We start from the raw sequence: 22,906 nt of genomic DNA on the forward strand, positions 1-22,906 counted from the left end.
GGGGGGGGGGATTCCAGGGGGCGGCGCTCGGCCACGGACCGTCCGGCGAGGGCGACGGAGAGAAGCGCCGCGCATACACGCACACGCCTCTCCCCGGCAAACTTAACAGGGCTCGGCTCGTGCTAGGTGGCGAGAGGCACCTCCTTTCCTAGCCGCGGGGAGGCGACCAAGGTCGGCGAGGAACTTGCAGGGAAGGGAGTGGGAAGGAAGAAAGCACGGAACCCGCGAGGGAGAAAGGGAAGCAAGAGGCGAGCAGGCACTTGGCGGGCGAGAGCACGGCGGGGGGCATCATCCCTCGCGCGTCCTGAGCGTTAGGGCGAGCGACGCCCCACCAGCCGCCCCCCCCCCCCCGAGGGAAGCCGAGGCAAGTGCTTTGTGCGCGGTTTGTTTTGGATTGGGCGGCCCCTCCCCTTCCTCGGAGCGAGAAGACGGCAAAGGCATACGTTGGTGTTGCAAGGGGGGGGGGGAGAGGTTTAAATCCTGGGTCCTCCCGCCTTTCCCAGCGGTCTTCCTTCCCCGCCGTGGAAACCACTTTGCTTGGGGTGTCGGTCGGGCCGGGAGGGGGAAGGACGTGGGTGTGTTTTGCCTGTGAACCTGCTCGCCGTAGCGAGTCAGATAGAAAGTTGGCTGCGGGCGATGAGCAAAAACAATCCACGCTGCTGGGCTCTCTCTCACTTTCTCTGTCTCCTCTCTCGCTCTCTCCAAGAGGCTTTGCGAAAGTCCCGTTTTCCTTGTTTCCCTCAGGAGCGGGAGAGAAGGATGTGGGGTGATGGTGCGCTTTCGAAATCTCGCCCAGCTCGAAAGTTGGGTGAAGGGGGGCGTCCCCCCTCCCCCGGGGGGAGCGGAGCCCGAGGGCAGCCAGGCCGGAGAGTCCAGTAACGCGTGTTGGCTTCAACGGGAACACCGTGAACCGTGTCGCCTTTTGTCGTGCAGTTGTACAAACGCGCATAGAAGTGGGCAGGCAAAGAAGCAAGCCTTCCTAGATATATAAATACGGAGGCCTTCTGCCTCTTGAAGGGAGGCAGCCTAAGTGCTGGCTGAGGTGGGACGCTGCTCCCTTGCCCTCATGGGTGTGCCGGCAGAATTTCCCTCTCTTTTGCTTCATTGGCTCTGAGCACTGTAGAACTGGGAGTGCCAAGAGTGAAATCCTGCATCAGTAGCAGCTGGTGCCCATTGGTGGGATGGAGGACACAGCAGCCAGTAGTGGGGATGGGCAGGGCGGGTTTGCTAGTTTTATTCTGGTTTTGTTGCACTTCCTGAAACAATTTATCAGTTTGAAAATTGGATATTTACACACAAACATATTTTTTATTACTGACACACATACAGAGGCAAGGGTTCACACAGCGCTTGGAGGCAGGCAAGGATAGGTTGGCTGGAATGGGCAGAGTTGGTGCTGGGGAGCTGCCCAGCTTGTCCTAATGGTTCAGCCCCCAGCGATCTGTACCCTCAAGGAACAAAAACATAACAATCCGTAATTCTTAGGTGGTTAAACATTAAAGGAGTCTGCATTTGTAAACTGTATTGTTGCGTAGGTGAGGGAAATTGCAGGTGTAACTGGCCATGGCCTAGGCTTGGCACAGGAGTGAATAAAGCTGCACATGTCCTTCACTTGTGCAGATCCTGAAAGACATGGAACAGAAACCTACACGTCCTCTCTTCTACACCGTAGTTCTGTCATGTCATTCCTACAACTCTGTGAATGTTTGTTTCTTGCCTTCCAGGGAAAACCAAAAGAAAAATTAAAAAAAGAGAGAGAGAGAGAGAAGACGGAATGTAAACTGATAGGCCAGCTGATATGCTAGCACAGACTAACACATTTGCCTCTTCTAAAACTAGTCGTTTAGTCATGTCCGACTCTTCATGACCCCATGGACCAGAGCACGCCAGGCCCCCCTATCTTCCACTGCCTCCCAGAGTTGTGTCAAATTCATCTTGGTTGCTTTGATGACACTGTCCAACCATCTCATCCTCTGTCGTCCCCTTCTCCTCTTGCCTCTTCTAAAACTACTTTCTTGCTTTTGTATATTTTTTGCAGACTCAATGCTTTGTTTTACAAGAAACTTATTGGTAATTTGCCTCTGAAAAAAGGGACACTTATTACTCGTAACAAGCCTATGATACCCTGCCTTCAAGAAATCAGGTTGGTGGAACAAAGCTTTTTCCCAAATCATGTAGACAAAAGGTAGAATATCTGTAGGTGGTACAAAAAGTTTAAAGGGAAGGACGGAGTTAAAATGGAGAATCAAGTTCTTGTGAACTCTGGATAGCTGCCTATCATGTACCCTTTGGACAAGAAATAACTCTTGTGAGTGGGGGGCCCTCTCTGTTCCTAGCTATGGCAAAACAAAGGTTTTTCCCCCATTAGAAGTTAGTGCCCATTGGTGTTAAGCCAGAGGTGGGGAATATGTGGCACCACAGATGTTGTTAAATTGCAGTTTCAAAAACCTCTTATCATTCCCTATGCTGGCCAGGGCTGCAGAGAGTTACAGTATAGCAACTTTTGAGCGGTACCAACTTGGCCACTTCTGTATTAAGCATATCTGCATACAACTAGATTGTTCCTTTCCATCCTCTTCAAAACAGTGAAAGCTGAAAATTAGCTGTTATATGTCTTAATGCTTTTAAGAACAGATTAGCATAAATATTAGAAGGGTAAGTTAGTATTTTTACATGCACAAATGTTTTCAAAAACTGGAAAGAAACAACAAAATTAGGAAAACCTTTTCTTGATACAGTGAGGGATTGAATATGATTTTTTTTTTTAAAAAAAGGCTCCGTCCAGGCAAGACATCAATTCTACTCGTCCTTAGAAAGTCCAAACTGTTTTGGGTAGAGTTCCTTCTTGATTGCACCCTCCATAACCTTCCAGTAAGCATGAATTCTGAGGCCTGTAATCTGACCGTACCATATTTTTCTGTTTATAAGATGCTATCCCCCCCCTTTCTAACTCAAAAATTAAGAAAACTTAGCTTTGAGTATTCAGCCTCTAGGCTCAGAATGTTCGGACATTATGAGTCCCTGTTGCATCTGAACCTACAGGCTCCACCTCCAATGAGGTGTGTTCCAATTGGTTTGTTCAGCTGATGTCAGTTCCATAACGCTCGTTATTGGAGGAAGCTAAGTCTCCTGACCATAGGAAGCTAAGCCTCCTAATTGAAGGAAGCCTGTTTACAGAGGCAAGGTGCGGGCTGTTTTGTTCTCTCCTCAGCTTACTTCCATGTATAAGACGCCCCTCAATTTTTAGTGTAATGGTTTTAGGAAAAAGTAGTGTCTCATATACTGTATATGGAAAAATATGGGAACTCTGCGAAGCCCTGCAAATTAAAACAAAAAGTTACCAGCAGCCCAACCTGCAGCATGTTTCGTTTGAAGCAAATGTTTCATTGACTTATCCTTATGTAACTTTGCAGCCTTGAGCTGCAACCCAGTGGATACTTAATTAGGGGCTGTAAGTAAGTTCCATCCATTAACTGGGATGTGGTTTAGAGCAGTGGTTTTTAACCTTGGGTTACTCAGGTGTTTTTGAACTGCAGCTCCCAGAAACCCCAGCCAGCACAGCTGGTGATGAAGGCTTCTGGGAGCTGCAGTCCAAAAACACCTGAGTAACCCAAGGTTAAGAACCACTGGTTTAGAGGAAAACATTTTATTTATTTATTTATTTATTTATTTATTTATTTATTTATTTATTTATTTATTTATTTATTTATTTATTTATTTATTTAATTTATATGCCGCCCACACTACCCAAAGGTCTCTGGGCGGCTTACAGCATCCAAAACATGACTGGATGGTCATTGCTGGTGCAAAGTTTACATGAAGTGTTTTTCATATTGCAACTCATGAAGGAGACCCTCATTTAAGAGTTTTGTTTGGATCCACATCTTTCCCCCCCTGCCTTGGGTCCTTTTAAGGAGAAAGCTGGGGTAAACATATTTTAAATAAATAAATAAAATGGCAAGAGGAAGGGAAATGATAAGAGGAAGGATGAAGTGATAGCATGTAGCTTGATTTCTTTCAGTTTAATTACTTCTTTTCCTTTCTCCTTGAAGAAGTGGTAAAGTCACTACATAATTTGCAGTTATATTCTTTGTTTCTAATTGCTTAATGGCTGAAAAAAATGTGTACTATTTGAACAGGAATATAATCTTCAGCAGCGGCTTTTCAAATAAGTGAATGTTTAGCAAGGAGAACAGACTGGTGCCATGCCCTTTTGCACAGGAAAGGAAAAATGTATAGATTGTTCTTTAAATCTGAGGGAATTCTTTTCCTACAAGGAACTGTTTTCATCTCAAAATTAAATATAAAGAAAAGTGAGGGGGAATGGAACAGGTATTGATGAATTTTAAAGTATGAATGTTTGTAGAATTATGCAACTTATAAGGGATAGGATGTTTTTATAATACCTATCTTTAATTCCTCAGAATCTTTAGAACAGCTAACAACATAAAACCTGCAACCATAAAGAGCCAGTGCTTTAACATTTAAAAAACAGTATCCTAAAAATTTAAAGTAACCTACAATAGTGACCAGATGAATAAAATATGTATAGTAAGCAAAGAAAGCTTTTCAGTTCGCTGACTTCTGCGGAGGATGACGTTAACAAAAATGTGCTTGCTTATATTTAGATTCTAGCTCATCGTGTGCTTAAAAATGAATGAAAACAGGGGGTTTTGTGCATGTAAAATGTCTTCTGTCCTGATCAGAATACATCCCGAGAGAGAGCATAGGCACTGTGCCTGTATGTTATAGCTTCCTTGGATTTGAAGCTATGGGTTCTGTATCAGGCACGGCTGCTGGTTTTGTTTGTGTGTGTGTGTGTTCCCCCCCCCCCTTACTTTAAAAATAAGCCTCTTATCTCCAGGCTGATGGCAAAAAGAATCAGAAGGACTGGAAAACAGGAATAGATATGTATCTTCAGGATTAGTTTACACACCCCAGAGCTCAGACCTACATGCTTTTAATAAAAATATCGTATTTTTCCGTGTATAAAATTATACTTTTATCTAAAATCTTTAGACTAAAATTTGAGAGTCGTCTTATACATGGAAGTAAGGGGGGAGGCATCAAAGTGCTGCAGGATCGCAGCCCTTTCATCCTGCAGTCCTTTCATGGCTGCTTTACCCCTCCGCTTCCTAAGTGGCAAACTTCATTGCTGAAGAACCCTAAGCAACCCTTTGGTTCTCTTCATTTCCAAAATACATTTCCATCTTTTTTTAAAAAATAAATATTACTATATGCTGTACGATTGTACTATGTAGTCTTCACTGACAGATGTTGAGCAACATCAACTTTGCAAAACTAGCAGACAATAAACATGCTTGCTACACAGCCAGGATATCCTCTTCAACCCAGTACTTTATAGCGCTTAAGCAATACAGCACAATAGTGAAAAAACTATATTTCTAAAATTTTAAAAAGCCCTGTTTTCCACATCAAAATAGGATGGAGGGTGCCATTTGCAGTCACAACTAGACAACATCCACCTCTGCACATCACCTCTGATATGTAGGAAGAAAACCCTGCAGCCCCAGGGCAGTTTAGGTAAACACCCAGCAAGAAGACCGTGTTTATTAAGATTAATCCTAATTTTTCCAAATAAAAGCAGGTTCCAGGTCTTGATCAGTGTGGGATGGATTGGTCCCCAGTAGGGACAGGTTGGAATGCTCGTAACAAGAACATTGTGTAGTTGACTTTTTTTAGAACCATCTCAGCTATAACAGCAAGGGGACTTCTTTGTAGCCTTCCTCTCACTCCCTGATAAGAGAATTTCAGATAACTTGTTTATCTGGTAAAGTTCCTCATTACTGAAAATTTAGTTTCTATTTAACTCTTGCCATAAAGCCCAGGATGATTATTGTGAGGTCTGTCTAAAAACAGTTCTACAAATTGTATATTAATTTGCTTACTAAGTATGCAAAATTGTATTTTCCACTTCCTGTTACAATTTTCAAAGGGGCTTTCAGCTTGGAATGAATGAACTGTATCTGTGGAAACCCCGAAAAAACTGTTACTGTTTCAATTGTGGAAGAATATTTTTCTGTTTCTTTTTGAATTGCAGGAGTTGGAATCAGATGTTTTCATGTCTAATTATTGGAGGTTTATCCTGTGCAAGGAAACCAGCAGTTGCAACTGTTTTTCAAAAGAGAACCAGACTAATGATGGGAAAGATGACATGGACCACCGCATTGTGGTGTCAGACATCATCCGGCTTGTGCAGGATAAACAGAAGGTGCTGGCCATACAGGAAGGTAGAGTCAGATACTAATTCCAACATTTTGTCAGGCCGAAATGTTTTGAGCAGCATTTCACAATTTAAAAAAAATCTGTGTGAATGATAAGACTTCAGCCCTATGCACACATGTATGGGAATTTATCCCATTCATTACACTGCTCCTTTCTTACTTGAGAGTAAGCATGCATAGGGTTGCTCTGCAAAGGAATACTGAGTTTAAAATGGAACAGCCAGGAAAGAGCTAGCTGCATGTCTGTTAAAATAATCCAAGGTTGCAGATGGATGGGAGGCTTTTTGTGGGTGATTTGTCCACAGATAAAGCCCAGATAAATGGCTAGAATACATTCTTAAAATGGAACTTATCCCCAGTGGACTAAAAAGAACTTTGTAATGGAGAAAAGACCATAAGGCACTGATACGGTTGCTTTCTTTAGAAATCTGAAGAACTTGTCAACTAACCAAGGGCGCAAGTTAATTTCCTTGTGCTCTAAAGGAGCAGCACCTGAAGAGATGGATCTGAAATAGGAAAAAATCAAGGAAAATATTATGATAGCAAAAACTGGTCAGCAGTTAAACAGAATATCTCATGATGGCAGTTGACACTTCTTCTTAGAATATATTTTTAGCAGAGGCTTGTTGGGCACTTATTGAGGACGTTACAATATTGGATTCTCTGCATTATCAGAGAGTTGGTTTAGTTTATCTTCAAAATCCTTTCCAACTTTGTGAATCTAAATGCTGTAATGCCTGCTGCAATAGTGGACGCACGTTTGTATGATATATCTTTTGTATGCTCAATGCCTTTCCAGCAAGGTTCCCTCTAAGGTGCATGGCTGCTTTAGGGTGCAGTGCTGCACCCTCATCAGCACAGCATTCCTCCTCCTCCATGCACCCACAGCGAGGATTTCCGGCCCCTTTGGATTTGGTTGCAGCAGAACCTGGAGTCATGTGTGGAGGCGGAGTCATGCACACAAGGAGTGGAGCCCCACCCAGAAGGGCTGAAAATTAGCAAGAATGTTGCTTCCTAGTCTAGTCCCTAAAGCAGGGGTCCCCAACCCCCGGTCCATGGTTTGGTGCCGGTCCATGGTTTGGACCGCCCCGCCCGCCCATCCCCCCCTGCACGCACTCTCTTGGTGCACGCCCACCGGCACGCACAGCCCGGCCACCCATCCATGCATGTGCCCCCACCCATGCATGCGTGAGCACGTGCCCCACCCAGCCGTGAGCATTCCCTGCCTACCTATAAGTGTGGGGGTGCCCTGCCCCCCATGCATGGACCCCCCCTCCCAACCAGTCTGTGATTCGGAAAAGGTTTGGGACCACTGCCTTAGAGTACTGGATAGCAAATTCTAAAGTTGCAAGTATGGCATGAAACATTAATCCTTATTCATGGTGAAGGAAAGGGATTAATCAACTAATTTTACTCTACCGTGAGAGGTATCTTGATATTGGGAATGCAGATAAGCCAAAGCAGTAGTAACAATTGTATTTTATTGTGTGAATTGCTGAATGTTTTTCTGTGTCAGTGCATGTATTTGTGCATGCTTGGGTATGTACATATGTTTGTGCACATCTGCATTTATTGTGTGTTATTATGTAATCTGGGACCTATAACATTTTGATTCTTGATTTATAAGGTAGTATGATGTCTATACTGATAATTTATTTTTAAATTAATAACATTTTAAAAACTTACCTGAAATGCTGCACATTGACAGCTGAATATGCATTTTTGCTTGGAATAAATCCCATTGAGCTCAAGGAGACCTATGTCTGAAAAAAAGTCACCTTGTGAACAGTTAAATATGTGTACTAACTATATGTCAATGCTGATTTCTAGTCAATTATTTTGAGGCATCTGAAACTGATGGGGCACCCAAGACCAGTACAGCTTCCATTTAAGTTGATTACAAATAGTCACCACAAGATTATAAAACAAAGTTGATTACTAGAGCCTAAAATAGTAACAGTACACCCTGTAATTTGGGAATAAACCCAAATAACAAGTCCTATTCAAGTGTCATAACCTTAAAATGGGACAGGTTTTAACCATGACAGGGGTAGGGGCACACAGTGCTGCCCCTATCTCTGGATGCCAATCAGACTTCTGCACATTTGGTCCTAAGGTCTGAAGAGCCACTCGTAAGAACCTTTGGTTGAATATGCTTATGGTGCTTCCATGATTGTGAGCTCTGATCACAGAAGCACTGTAAATGCATTCAGCTGAACAAACCTATAAGTGCTCCTTCAGGGTTTTGCACCAAACAAAGGTCTGATTGACATCTGGGTTTTTGCAGGGTGCAGCTTACATGCATCCCCATGTTCCCCACCCTGGTTGGATTCCTTCATGCTTCCAGGCTGTAACTCATGAATAGGTATCTGTAGGAATTACTTCTGAATGAACACAGATAGATTAATAATGTTTTGAAAACACTTTTCTGGGGCTTGACACCGTTTCCCCCCCCCCCCAAAAAATATTTTAAATATGTAATGTCAGCTGCTATGCTCTGAAAAGTGTGTGAATTCTGGAGGGATTTTCTAACTAAGAATTCTAGGCTGAAAACTACGCACTATTGAAAAAACAGGTGCAATTTACAGTGACTCCTCTTACATGATGCAAACCATTGTGCAGTTTAAAAAATGGTGCTCAGTCTACACTTTTAAAAACTGCAGTAGGGCTTCATAGAACAACATTGCCAGCCAGCCATTGCTGAGAGGCTTCCCAGCTACTGAAGGCATCAGAGTCAGGACAGCAGCTGAAAATTCTTGTCCGCTCAGCTGTGCTGTGGAAGCAGAGCCACTGGATCTGCCCCTCAAGCAAGGTTGAACAGTGTCACTAGCTGGCCAGTGCTGGAAGACTTATTGGCTACAGTGGTGATGGCTGGCAGGCAATTATTTTATTTTTGCCTCGGGACGCAGCACAGGCAGCTCCATTTTTACAGCATATCAGATGAGTGGGGGGACTCTCAGCTGCTGCTTTGACCCCAGCTCTATCAGTAACTACAAAGCCTTGGCTGGCTGGTGGTGTCCTCTAATGTGAAAAATCACATTGAAACAGGACTTTATTGTGGATTACTGCAAATGTGTTATCCCAAACAAAATGTGTTGCAGGGTGTAAAAATACTTCATATCCAAAGGTGTGTTTCTGTACAGAATAACATTTATTCTGTTCAAACACTCAGAAAACAAAAGGTGTAAGTGGTGGAAAATAAAATTAACTTAAATAAAATGGAACAGAATTAACATTTAATTCATCATTTGCTGAGTGACTCTCAATTAGTTTCAGTGTCTTCTCCATGTATCCAATTTTACTGAGGATCAGAGTATATTTCTTAAGCATTGCCAAAATAAAATAAAATAACAGGACTCCATTTTTTGGGTCCCGTTATTATTTTGGCTGAGACAAAGAGGAAAAATCAACAGATCTGTGTCTCAACCTTTCTTTTAAAAAATGGTGGGAAATGTACATAGTATAGCCTGGATTTGGGGATACAATTGCCAGGTTAAACAGATGCATTGGTCTTCATATTTGATGCTCTTTGTGTGGAGAAAGGCAAATCATATGCATAGTACCTTTCACTTCACCTAGGGGGTTCTCTGCACACCACAGATGTGCACCTTGTACATCTTCTGCTACACAAATCCTACAGTCCAACTTAAGACATGATTTTTGGGTTGTTTTTTTAAAACAACAACAACAACCCACAAATCATGTCTTAAGTTTTTATGTCCCACTTTCCTAAGAATTTAGGGCAAGTTCCAAGTTACATAAAATAAATACTTCCCTGTTCTTATTTAGCCCCAAATCAGGGTTGTATGAAGAGCAGGAGAGGAACAGACAAAGCAGGGAAAATGTAAAACCAACGTTGCTAGGAAACTCAGTCCCTTCCCTCCTAACAACTTTTGACCTTTCTGCCTACTGCATCCACCTCTCTATTCCTGTTCTCCCAATTCACAGAGAGGTGGCGGGAAGAGGAGGGGAGGGAAGTTTGGGATAGAAAACTGTGAAGACAGGATGGAGGTAATGTTGAGAAATGTGTGAAGCTGTGCCAATAATATTTCAGACTGCACGTACTATGCTGTCATCTGTGTTCTCTCACTTCAGTGCCTACAACCAACACATCTATTTCCTGCTTCTGTAGAAAACAGAATAAATGTATGGACTGAAAGTCATATTTTGTGGTAATACTGCTTCATTTCTGTAGATGAATATTTGTATCTGTTTCTTATCTGTTATTGCTTCTGGTCATTTCAGAAAATAATTTGCTTTTAGCTCAGTTGTTCACCTGGCCTGTGTCTTGTGGTTTGGAAGCTAGGAAAACCTGGCCTGTTATTTCTGAAAAAATACCAGAGGCCAGAATCCCATTAACTTTGTATGCTGTCAAAAGGCATAATTTGCAGTGGCAAATTGATGCTAGTTAAGAAATTGCAATTCATATTCCTTGTAACTTGCATGAGATGAGACATACTGGTTAGTACTTCTTGACTAGTGGCAATTCATCACTGCAGTTTATGGTTTTTTTTTTTACTTATATCAGTGTACATAAGTAATAAAATTCTGGCTAGTGGTTTATTCCAGTTTTCCTACACCTTGTTTCCCTACCCTGTTGTTTGTGCCAATGGGTTTTCTGGCATATTCAATGTATAAGAACAGCCTGGTGTTCTGAATTGCATCAGAAACATCCTAACTCATGCTGATAGTACTATTCAAGATTAGAGTTGCTCTGAATCCAGACTTAAATTCATGAATTCATTCACACAAAGATGAATTCTTCGGGAAGGTTCTAAAGGGTTTCAGAACAACTGAATTAGATAACCTGAGGTTTCTTCTCTGGACGAGGATCTCAAAATGAAGTAAGGTATTAATTTAGTCTTGGTAGGCAAGATTATGAAATTGCTGCAATTCCTGAAGAGCACAGGAGCTTTCAGTGGTGATAAATCAGAAGCAATGGAAAGCATTACAGAATGGGGAAAGCATTACAGAATTGTATGATGCAAAATTGCTATTATTAAACAGAGAATTCAAAATACTGAAAAAGATATATTTCAGATTTTCAAAATCACACAAAAGTAGTGATAGCTGCGTTAGCACACAGCAAACTCCAAATTCCATGCCATGTTTATAGACCAATAAAAAGGCACAAAAAAGTCTCCAGGGTAATAAAAGTAAGGTGCGAGATTTTAAAAATATTATCTTTTCATCAGGTAAGATGATAAAAGTAAGGAGGAGGAAGGAAATGGAAGTTGGGGAAAGACTGATCTTAAGTCCTTGTTGCCTGTTTGTTGCTGTAAGACCTAATGTAAGAGGGATGCTGTATTGATTTCCATGAAAGTAGACAGAAGAAGAAGTTGGTCTGTCAAGTAACACAGAACTCTTAGATGTCACCTGAGGGTAGCCTACTGACTTACTGAGAGCTGGGAAGTTAGAAGATTTTTGTCCTCCATTTTAGTGCATATAAGTCCCCCCACAGTGAACTCAGAGCTGCACCCATCCTGTCTGGATCCTAGTCAAATCTTTAAAATATCAATTTAGATTCACAATACATGCAGAGAACTTGTGCAGGGAGCAAGAGTGGGCCTGACCTAGAAGCTTCTAGGATGTCTGTAAGAAGCTTCCACAGTAAAAATGATCTTTTCCATTACTTCAAAAAACGTTAAGTTACAAATATAAGAGCATGCTTTGTGAATGTGAAATGAAAACAGGTTAACTGGTACATTGCTGCATGATGACCCTATGGAAGAAAAATAAGAATGCCTCACATTGGTATACGTTTTGAGACACAGGGTAAAATTCTGTTGATGATTTACATGTGCATAAATGAAATTGTGTACCTCATTGTGGTGAATTTACAATAACTAACTAAGTGTTGTTTGTGTCACAAGGCACATACCTGAATGTACAACAGACTTGCTCCTAGTAATATAAGTGACACCTCATTGGTTAGAATTAGTTTGCCACAGTGAGCTATGCGGTTTAACTTAAGCATGTGCACATTCTGGCCATAGTGTTGCATTTGCAGGCTCCAAAAATTTTGAGCTTTTATATTTACTTCAGGGGAAGAAGGGCAATCATCCAAACTCAATTAGAAATATTAGGATGTGGACATTCTTTTCTTCTGTATTCAACATCCATCAAAACTTTCTTCAGCTTCATACTATTAGAAACTGTAGTACTGTGCTGCGGATGTCCTTTAATTAAATCGGAAAAGATTCATCTGGGCTCATTACCAAGGTAGTAGTCATTTTAGTAACATAGATATCCAGAACAAAAAGGAAGCAACAAATCCAGAGAGACAGTCTATTAAGCACTGTACATTTGCTAAGTCCAAGTCTTCAATGAAACCTGAAACTTTTAATCCTGTTTTATACTAAAAATTACACTATATGAAGTGTGTGTCTATGTACTTGAGGAATACAATAATACATCTAAAATATATTATCTCAAATGAGGCTTTCATGTCATAACAGATTGAAATGGATGGCAGCTTGTATCAAAATTCTAATTTTCATAGCTTTTACCTAACTGCTTTGACAAGCCTCTCTAAGTCTTACCATTAAATGGTTTATTTAAACGAATGGAAAGATGTTACTGCTATATTTTGCATTGCTTTTATTTGAATCTCTTCAGTTATACAAAAGCTTCAGAAATTGTGTATGTTTTTGCTGCCTGGTAATATCAAGAGAAATGGCTTTCTTCAAACTGACAGTAATTCCCTGGAGCAAATTTTCTGTGCTTGATACCACCTTGGAATGAACCTTAGTTTTATTTATCAAGTGTTAAGCGAGGCACCACTGTAATTCCTTAAGTAGAGGGTCCACTGTACTCTTTGCAGGAGTGGAAAAATCAGTGGATCTTCCTCCAATGCCATTACATTGGATTTAGACCATTGGTTAATGTAGTAACAGATGTTTAACCTCAAGTGTAGAATGCAGTCTGAATTTGGAAAACCAGAAGAAACATTTCTGCATTATTCAGATTAATATAGACCAAGGATCACAGTAGTTGGATGGTAGCTTAGATGTCATCTAGCCGAAGTTTTATGCTTAGTGCAAGACCTACAAAACCCGTCGCTACTACCGATTGGATGGTTTAGTGAGGTCCTCGGATCAGCCCCGCCAAAACAGGGTTCCAACCCTACAAAACAGGGTTCCCCCATTGCAATTGTGGAGATCATATGACTGCAAGACAGTTTTTTTGGGTTGCGGAACATAGGCTGCCCTTTTTAATTATTCCTCATAGCAGTTGATTGTCAGACCCCCCCCCAACAACATTTTTATTGGCCATTGAACATAAAGTTTGCCTCCTTCCTTCTTAAAACAGACAATTAAAGTGAAGGTTGTTGTTAATTTCCACAGATGCATAAATTTTTTTAATGTAATTTCACATCCCATTATTTGTATATACTGACCTTGCCTCACCTTAAGTCTTGACACAATTTGTTTAGTCAAAATTGATTCTATGAAGCTGGTCATTCTCTATGTCTTTCTACATTTTGATGCCAACTGTATCTCTATGCAGATGTAGTCGAGACTTTAGAATTCCAATAATTACTGATGGGTAAAATAGGACATGGAATATGTCATAAAGTGGGCAATCTCTTTGCCACAGAAACAACCATGAATTAGATATGTGATGCTTTTATGAAAAATCAGATGATAATTCTAGGTTATTTGTTGGACCATAACATTTTTATTTTTTAAAAAAGAAGAGCATTCAAGTCAGTATCCATCAAGCTGGGCATTGCAAAACTTGGAATGTGAAGGAGAAACAGTGAGGTTCAGAAATCATCGCAGCCAGATGTTATAGCCATGGAAAACAAAGTTAGACTGAATTCTGAAGATGGAGGACACAGTTGTGAAGAGTGAGCTTAAGACGGAATGATATTGGGCTGTAGCTTGAGGGAATAGAATCATTGTTCCATCTCCATCTCTCTAGACAAAGGACTGTCATTTAAACTGCTTACTGCCTTTAGTTGAAAACTTCTGATTCCAACATTGGCTTGCAATGCAAATGTTGGGTAATGCGACAATTGCCACATCACTGAAATTGAAGATTCCATTTAGGGAGTATTCTAGGTACACAAGTGAATTAAGCCAGCTCTTGAATATGAAGGAAGATTAAGTCTTTAGTGTAGTGCAGTCCCTCTTGTGACACTGGTGATGATAATTCTTCTTTTCCAATGTTAGATCTTGCTTTGATTGGCTGTGATATTTTCTGAGCAACCAAAACTTAGCTGTATGGTCCATGAGTAAAATAAAACATCGGAACTTGGTAGTACCTTTACTGGATTGCTAATATGTTGTAAAGGGGTTAGCATTTAAGTCATTCATGCATTTGTGATAAGTATTTGATCAAAGGGTATTTGGCATTTGAGATAATTTGTCTGATACATTCTTATGCTTGCTTGTGAATTTATACCTCACAGCTTGCTACATTGATATTCTGAAGATGGGATGATTTCTAATAGGAAACTGTATGTGTATTTGGGTTATACTTTTTTTTTTAATTAAGAACAAATCCTCCCCATGGACTTGATCTAGATCTGGCTGCTGAGCATGTTCTTTTTGTTTTAGAAAAAGGGAGGGAGGAGAACAAAAGTAAATTCCTCTCACAAGGTTCAAAAATATGGGTAATGTCATGTTTAGTGGCCATTACTTTCTCCCTAGACTTCTTCTTCTTCTTCTCTCTCTCTCTCTCTCTTATTTCTTTGTTCTCCCTTCTGGTTCAGAAATGTATTATACATTCCTTGGGCAATGACTGTTCTTGTGAACCACTTTGCACATTGTTCACATAACACCATCAGAGTTTTGAGATCAAACATAGGAAGAATCACGCTGTGTGGTATTGCACATTCTTTGCATGCTGAAGGTCTCAATATCAACCCCTCAGATCTCCAGGGGTGGCATAGAAAGATTGATGTGTGAAAACTTGGAAAGCCAATCTTTGTAGAGAGTCCTGACCTAGATGGATCCATGGTTTGGGGTGGTATCAGGGCAGCTTACCAAAGCCAGCTATCGGACACTTTAAAAATATTAGATTAGCAGTGGAGTTGCAGGCTGCAAAATACAAAATCTTATCAACTTAGAGGCTTAGACATCACAAGTTACATTTTCAGTGACTGACAGTTACTGAAAATGTAACTTGTTTCCCTGAAAATAAGACAGGGTCTTATATTAAGTTTTGCTCCAAAAAAAAAAAAAAAAAAAACATATTAGGGCTTATTTTTCAAGGGATGTTTTGTTTTTCCATGTACAACAGTAAGGGTAAAGGTTCCCCTTGACAATTTTTGTCCAGTCGTGTTCGACTCTAGGGGGCGGTGGTCATCCCCGTTTCCAAGACATAGAGCCAGCATTTTTGTCTGAAGACAATCTTCCGTGGTCACATGGCCAGTGCGACTTAGACATGGAACGCTGTTACCTTCCCACCGAGGTGGTCCCTATTTATCTACTTGCATTTACATGCTTTCGAACCGCTAGGTTGGCGGGAGCTGGGACAAGCAACGGTCGCTCACTCTGTTGTGTGGATTCGATCTTACGACTGCTGGTCTTCTGACCCTACAGCACAGGCTTCTGAGGTTTAGCCCGCAGCGCCACCACGTCCCTTTCATGTATAACAATCTACATTTATTCAAATACAGTCATGTCATCATCTTCTGGTTGCTGCACAAGGGTGGAGGGCAGGGATTTATTTAACTGGGGCTTATTTTGAGGGTAGGGCTTATTTTTAGGGAAACAGAGTACCATGGTGTAATATTTAGAATATTAGACTGGGATTTCCATATCAGGGCAGTCCTGTCCAAGTCTTCATTGTCATGCAACTCACTATGTCACTTTGGGCCAGTTGCTTCTCAATCTGATTTAGTGCCCATAGGGTGGTTGTGAACGTAAGGTGATGATGAAAAGAGCCACGTATACTACCTTGATCTTAATGGAGGAAAAGGGGGATAGAGATTGAATTAATATACTGTACAGTGGTGCCTCGCACAATGAGTGCACCGTAGAATGACAAATCCGCACAACGGGGCCATTCTGTATATGTAAATGCCATTAGTTGGCTGTTGTGAAGGTTCTGGAGCCTGATCTATACAAGCTGAGATTCAAAACTCAGGTGTGATCCAAAATATGCCTGTGATATTTGAGTATATGCCTCTTGTTGAACATTTAAGAGAAGAATTACTCTAAAGTTTCATAGAAAATTCTAGTTGAGTTGGAAGAGGCCTATAAGGCCATCAAGTCCAACCCCCTTCAAATGCATTTGAAGTCTATGTTGTATTATACAGTGGTGCCTCACATAATGATCCGCATAGCGATCTATTTTTTGGAATCGCTATTGCAATCACATTGCGATGTTTTAATAGGCTAAACATCACATTGCGATGGTCGGTAAGCGTTTCGCTTACCGATCTTCGCATTGTGATGTTTGTGGAACAGCTGATCGGCGGTTCCAAGATGGCCGCCAGGTGCCCAAAATGGCCACCACAACCATTTTCGTGCGATTTCCTCGCTTACCGAGGTGCCGCAAATGGTGGCGCTATGGAGGATCTTCACATAACGGTGAGTTTTCACCCCATAGGAACACATTAAACGAAGTTTAATGCGTTTCTATGGGGTTCCCCCCCCCCCGCATTGCGATGCTTCCGGATAGCGGCGATTAATCTGGAACGGATTAATGTTGCTATGCAGGGCACCACTGTATTGGATTTCTTCTTATGCATTCCTGGATTTTACCATAGTCTTTTTTTTTCCCAGGACAAAACTCTAGATACCCAGTATATGCAAGAGTCAGAAAGGGACTGAATCAGTATATTTTGTCTTATGTATTGAGGCCAAAATTAGATAGATATGGCATATGGGAAATATGACAATTGAGAAAAATATTTTCACTTTCATCATCAAATACCTACATGTGAAGTGAAAAGATGCTGTAGAGCAATGGTTCCCAACCTGGGATAAACCAGATGTTCTTCCAGAACTCCCCGGCCAGCACAGCTGGTGGTGAAGGCTTCTGGGAATTGCGATACAAGAACACATAGGTTACCCAGGTTTGGGAACCATTGCATATACTGTACCTGTTTTATTTTTAGTAGTTTGGCAAAAGAAAGTATGTTTGTTTTTTAAAGAAAGTTCAAGTTTCTCCAAACTGATTACAGTGGTGCCTTGAGTTACGAATGCCTTGACCTACAAACATTTAAAGTTACGAACAGATCCGTTCACAAAATTTTGCTTTGACTTGCGAACTGAGCTTTGACTTACGAACAGAAAAAGGCAGGGGAAAAGGGCGGGAAATTCAAATAGCTAACTGCAGGTGGCCACAAGGCTCCTTCTTGTATCTCTTTCGCCCCGGCTGTTAGAGTGCGATCCGAGGAGGCTGCCTGCTAAGGTAAGGTGCTGCTTTATACTTATTAAAAACTGTTCTGGGTATTTTTGCAGTGTGATTTTTGGCTGGGAGGTTTTATGTTTCCATGCTGTGATGTCTTGGGAGGTTGTTTGTTTTTTGGTTCCCCCCATTTCCAATGGGGGTTGCTTGGTTCCTTTTTGGAGTGTTTTTCCCCATTTCTGATGGGTCTTGGAGAATTTTGTTTCCCCCCATTTCCGATGGGTCTTGGGGGTTTGGTTGCTTTTTGGGGTCCCCCCCATTTTCAATGTGTCTTGCATGCTTTTTGCTTTGTTCTTTGCATTTCTGATCTGCTCTGTTTGTTTTTGTAATGGTTCGTGCATGCTTCCTTTGCTTTTTTGCTTCATTCTCTTTGCATTTCTAATCTGCTCCATTTGTTTTGCAAAGGTTCATGCATGCTTCCCTTGCTTTTTTGCTTTGTTCTCTTTGCATTTCTAATCTGCTCTGTATGTTTTCTGTGTTTTTGCAATGGTTACTGCATGCTTCCCTTGCATATCAGAAATGTTTTTGCAAGGGTCTGTGCTGGCTTGGTTTAAAATATGTTGGTGTAAAATGTGTGGGTTTAAGATGTGTTGGTTTAGCATTTGTTTTAGACTCCAAACTCTCTCCTTCCCCCATTGTCTTCTCTCTCTCTGTCTCCCTCCTTTCCTGCCCCTTTTCAACCTAAGTCATTTTATGTTAAAAAAATTCTCCCCCTAGTGGTAGAGGATGGATTAACCGGTTTTGCATTAGTTCCTATGGGAATGAATGCTTTGACTTACAAATCGTGCCTTGAGATAAGAACAAAAAACAGCCGGAGCGGATTAATCGGTTTCAATGCATTCCTATGGGAAATGCTGCTTTGACTTACAAATGTTTTGACTTACGAACACCATTCCATTACGGATTAAGTTCGTAAGTCAAGGCACCACTGCCTTGCGTTTCTACATGGAACTTAACTGAATGGCCAGAATCCTGTTGGTGGAGCTGCACCTGCACAAGGTTGATGATCATAGAATCACAGAATCATAGACTAGTGAAATTGGAAGGGGCTTATAAGGCCATAAAGCCCAACCCCCTGCCCAATGTAGGAATACAAATCAAGGGATATCTGCCAGGTGGTTGTCTAAGTTTCTCCTGAATGCCTCCAGTGTTGGAGCACTTACAACCTCTCGAAGTAATTGGTTCCATTATCATACTGCTCTAACAGGAAGTTTATTCTGATATTCAGTTGAAATCTGACTTCCTGTAACTTGAGCCTATTGTTGCATGTCCTGCACTCTGGGATGATTGAGAGCAAATCCTTTCCCTCCTCTGTATGATAGGCTTTCAAGTATTTGAAAAGTGTTATCATATCACACATCTGTCTTCTTTTCTCAAGCTAAACATGCCCAGTTTTTTCAGTCCTTCCTCATAGGGCTTGGATTCCAGCCCCCTGATCATCCTTGTTGCCCTCCTCTGAACTTGTTTCAATTTGTCAACATCCTTCTTGAAGTGTGCTGTCCAGAACTGGATGCAGTACTCAAGGTGAGGCTTAATCAGTGCTGAATAAGGGGGAACTAAAACCTTGCAGTATTTTGAAACTATACTTCTGTTAATGCAGCCTAAAATAGTATTTGCCGTTTTTCTAGCCACATCACACTGTTGGCTGACATTCAGCTTGTGATCTCCAACAATTCCAAGATCCTTCTTGCTTATTGTTTTGCTGAACCAGGTATCCCCCATCTTGTAACTGTGCATTTGGTTTCTTCTTCCAAGGTACAATACTTTGCACTTATCCCTGTTGAATGTCTTTCTATTGTTTTCAGTCCAGTGTGCCTATCCAGGTCATTTTGAATTGTATTTCTGTCTTCTAGGGTATTAGCTATTCCACCCAATTTTGTGTCATCCACAGATTTGACAAGCATTTCCTGCACTCCCTCATCCAAGTCATGAATACAAAGTTTGAAAAGTACTGAACCTAGGACTGGCCCTTCAGGTACCCCATTTGTTACCTCCTCCCAGTTGGAGAAGGAGCCATTACTCACTCTCTGAGCAAGATTCTGTAGCCAATTTTGTATCCACCTGATGTTTGATCTATCCAGCCAGCACCTAGTTAGCTTGCGAATCAGGATCTCATGGGGCGCTTTGTCAAAAGTTTTGCTGAAGTCAAGATATACTACATCTGCAGCATTCCCACTGTCTGTCAGGGAGGTGACCCAATCAAAAAAATGAGATCAAATTAGTCTGGCAGGATTTGTTCTTGACATATCCATGTTGGCCTCTAGTTATTACTGCATTGTTTTCTAGGTGCTTCCATAGTGACGGCTTAATAATCTGTTCCAGAATTTCCCCTTGGATTAAAGTTAGGCTGACTGGCCCGTAGTTCTCAGGTTCCTCTTTTTTTTCCCTTTTTGAAGATAGGAACAACATTAGCTGTCCTTGAATCATCTGGCACCTCATCCATTTCCCATGATTTCAAGAAAATAATAGCAATTCTGAGAGTTCTTCAGCCAATTCCTTCAGTACTCTCAGATGCAGTTCATCTGGCCGAGGAAATCTAAACTTGTTCAAGGTGGTCCTTGACTATTTGTTTATCAATCTCCAGCTGCAATTATGTCCTCTTCACTTCCACTTCACATTTGTCTGGATGTTCATAGTCTGTCCTATGGGAAAAAGACTGAGGTAAAATAGGACTCGAGCACCTCTGCCTTTTCTTTGTCATCTGTTATTCTTTTTTTTCATCTTCACTGAATAGCTGTGTCACTAATTATTTTCTTTGTCTTTTGCTTTGCAGATACCTGGGGAATGCTTTTTTTCTTGTTTTTAGTGTCCGTAGCTAATCTCAGCTCATTCTCAGCTTTTGCTCTTCTAATGCCACCCCTCCATTTCCTTGCTGTTTGTCTGTACTCTTCCTTGTGATTTGGCCTTCTTTCTCCTTCCTGTACATATCTTGTTTTTTTTTTGTTTTCAGGTCCTACCTGAGCTTTTTGTGAAGCCATGCTGGCCTTTTTTGCTGCCTCCCACCTTGTTTTTTCTTGTTGGATGTCATTGGCTATAGGCTTTTATAAAGGATATTTAAATATTTATATTCCCCACCCTACTTCTGTCAGATTCCAAGGCATCCTAAGGATATATTTTTTCTCTGGAGAAGCCTCTTGCAGCATTGGGACAGGGAAGGGAACACTTTTATACCAAAAAATCACCACTACCAGTCTCACAATGGAGGGATATCAGAAGCTTTAAATTAGAGATAACATACTGTGATTGATGACATCATAAAACTTGTGACATCACACTTGTGTGGGTGGAAATCTAAACAGAATTTTAGCCAATATTAGTAGAACCCCCACTTTAGCAGAACTCCTCAGAAAGGTTGGGAAATGTGCCCATTTGAAATGGGGTATTACAAGAAGGCCAGGTACAGCCATCTATGTTCTGCAGTGAGTCAAATGTCATGTGTTCTATATGTGACATATCACATGTTGTAAGAAGGCTTCTGTGCAGAGGATACAGAGTACTATATGGGAACAGTATTCCCATGTTTAGTCTAAAAGGTAAAGTCTAAGCACAGGCTTACCATCTTATCTGATGTTTGTCAGTAATAAAACAGTGATGTATTCAAATGTAAATGTTATTTTGTGCTGTCAAGTCGGAACTGACTTATCATGACCCTAATAGGCTTTTCAAGGTAAATGAGATATTTAAGGAATGGTTTTCCAGTTCTTCTCCCCCAGTGCGTTTCCATGGTCAAATGGAAGTTTGAACCCTGTTCTTCAGAATTCTAGTTCATCACTCTACAGTATTTACTAAAACACATTGAGAACCTGTGGTGTGTGTATGTAACTGGTAAAACCCATTCCTTAAAAATCTTACTTACCTTGAAAGCTCTATTAGTGTCGCTGTAAGTCAGTTTACACAATTCATCAACACACACAAAAGATTAACAAAGGACTGTGGCAAATGCAGATTGTTGTACTAACTCTCAATGCCCAGTAGGTGGTGGTATTGAATCAATATGGCAGGCTTGGTAACAGACGTGGCTTGGATTGTAAAGTAGGAGGAAAACAGAGATTAATTTGCTCTACTGTTCAGTTATGGTTGTTTTAAGTGTACCAAATAAGAGGCACAGAAATCGTAGGATGTAAATTCTGTCCCCTTTAAAACTTCCTCTTTATCCATCTGAATAACCTAATTGGTACTATTATTACTATTTTTGTATGAGATACAACTTCTGTTTAATTCATGCTGTAAAATAGAAGGTAACGGAGTCAACTACACTATTGAACAATGGGGTTAAACCACCCAAAAGTGAGATGAAAGATGCTTGCCTAAAGATTCTGGTAAATATCTTCCGTGGAAATTGAGATTGTACTGAACAGATACTGTGGTCTGTAAGTAAACATGTGACTGTTCTGTTTCCATGGAAACCAGTTTGCTGTGAAGAGGCTTTATTAAGCTGAATTTGCCTCATACACAGGTGTTGATTATGCAACTACATATTCTGGATTTCAAGCATTCAGACCCTTCCCCCTACTTAAGTCAAAGAGTAACAACCCATTGATTAAACTTAAGAAAGTGGATATTATGGATGAATTGTGAAGAAACCTCCAGAAAAGGATTGTATAAATTCCTGGAGCAAGTGTGAGTTGAAAGTACAAAACCCAGAAAGTTTGTAATATTCATTTTACAACATTCCAGCCTTTTAATAAAATCAGAAATCAGTGTTGCTGTCAAAATGTTGAATTACAGTTAAGAGAATTCCTACAGGCACCTTTTCAAAGGATTTTTGACAAGGCTGTTTATGCCGTATTCCACATGCTGTGCTGGAATGGAGATCAATGTGAGATGTAATTCTTACCTTTGGGGGTCTGATGTTATATAAATTACCAGGTGGCTCTGGCCTTGCCTGTATTTATTTATTCTGTGCTCTTAGGTCTCTTTCGACTTCTGCTGACCATGTGAACTGTGGATGATCTTCACCTTGGTCTCCAGCAATATATCCTTACGCTTGAACATTTCTAGTTTCTTGCTAGCCTTTCAAATTCCAGTCTTAAGATTTCTAGGTTGTAGTCTCCATTTGGATTGATGATTGGACCAAGATGCAGAAAACAATTTTGATTTCTCCATTGTCAACCTTAAAGTGATTTAAATCTTCTGCAGTTACTATTTTTCTCTTCTTAATGTGCAGCAGTAATCCTGCTTTTATACTTTCTTCATTAACCTTCCTCAGCAGTCATATCACTTATAGTCACCTATGAACCTTAAATCACTGATTTTTCAACCACCAATTATCACTCATCCTTCATAACAATCTA

General features: G+C 40.9%; 1 protein-coding gene across 3 annotated transcripts in view; it reads left to right on the forward strand.

The window, feature by feature from the left end:
- Positions 1-222: 222 nt before the first annotated feature.
- The window catches only part of MCF2L (MCF.2 cell line derived transforming sequence like), a 165,355-nt gene continuing 142,671 nt past the window's right edge, over positions 223-22,906 (forward strand). For all 3 annotated transcript variants that reach the window (XM_072994596.2, XM_072994598.2, XM_072994602.2), the window contains exons 1-3: positions 223-364; positions 2,039-2,143; positions 6,062-6,251. In XM_072994596.2, coding sequence (XP_072850697.2) covers positions 6,083-6,251 — 169 coding nt within the window. In that variant the 5' untranslated portion in view covers positions 223-364; positions 2,039-2,143; positions 6,062-6,082. The remainder of the gene's footprint in view (positions 365-2,038; positions 2,144-6,061; positions 6,252-22,906) is intronic.

This window comes from Pogona vitticeps, chromosome 3 (genome assembly GCF_051106095.1).
Source record: "Pogona vitticeps strain Pit_001003342236 chromosome 3, PviZW2.1, whole genome shotgun sequence".
NCBI lineage: Eukaryota > Metazoa > Chordata > Lepidosauria > Squamata > Agamidae > Pogona > Pogona vitticeps.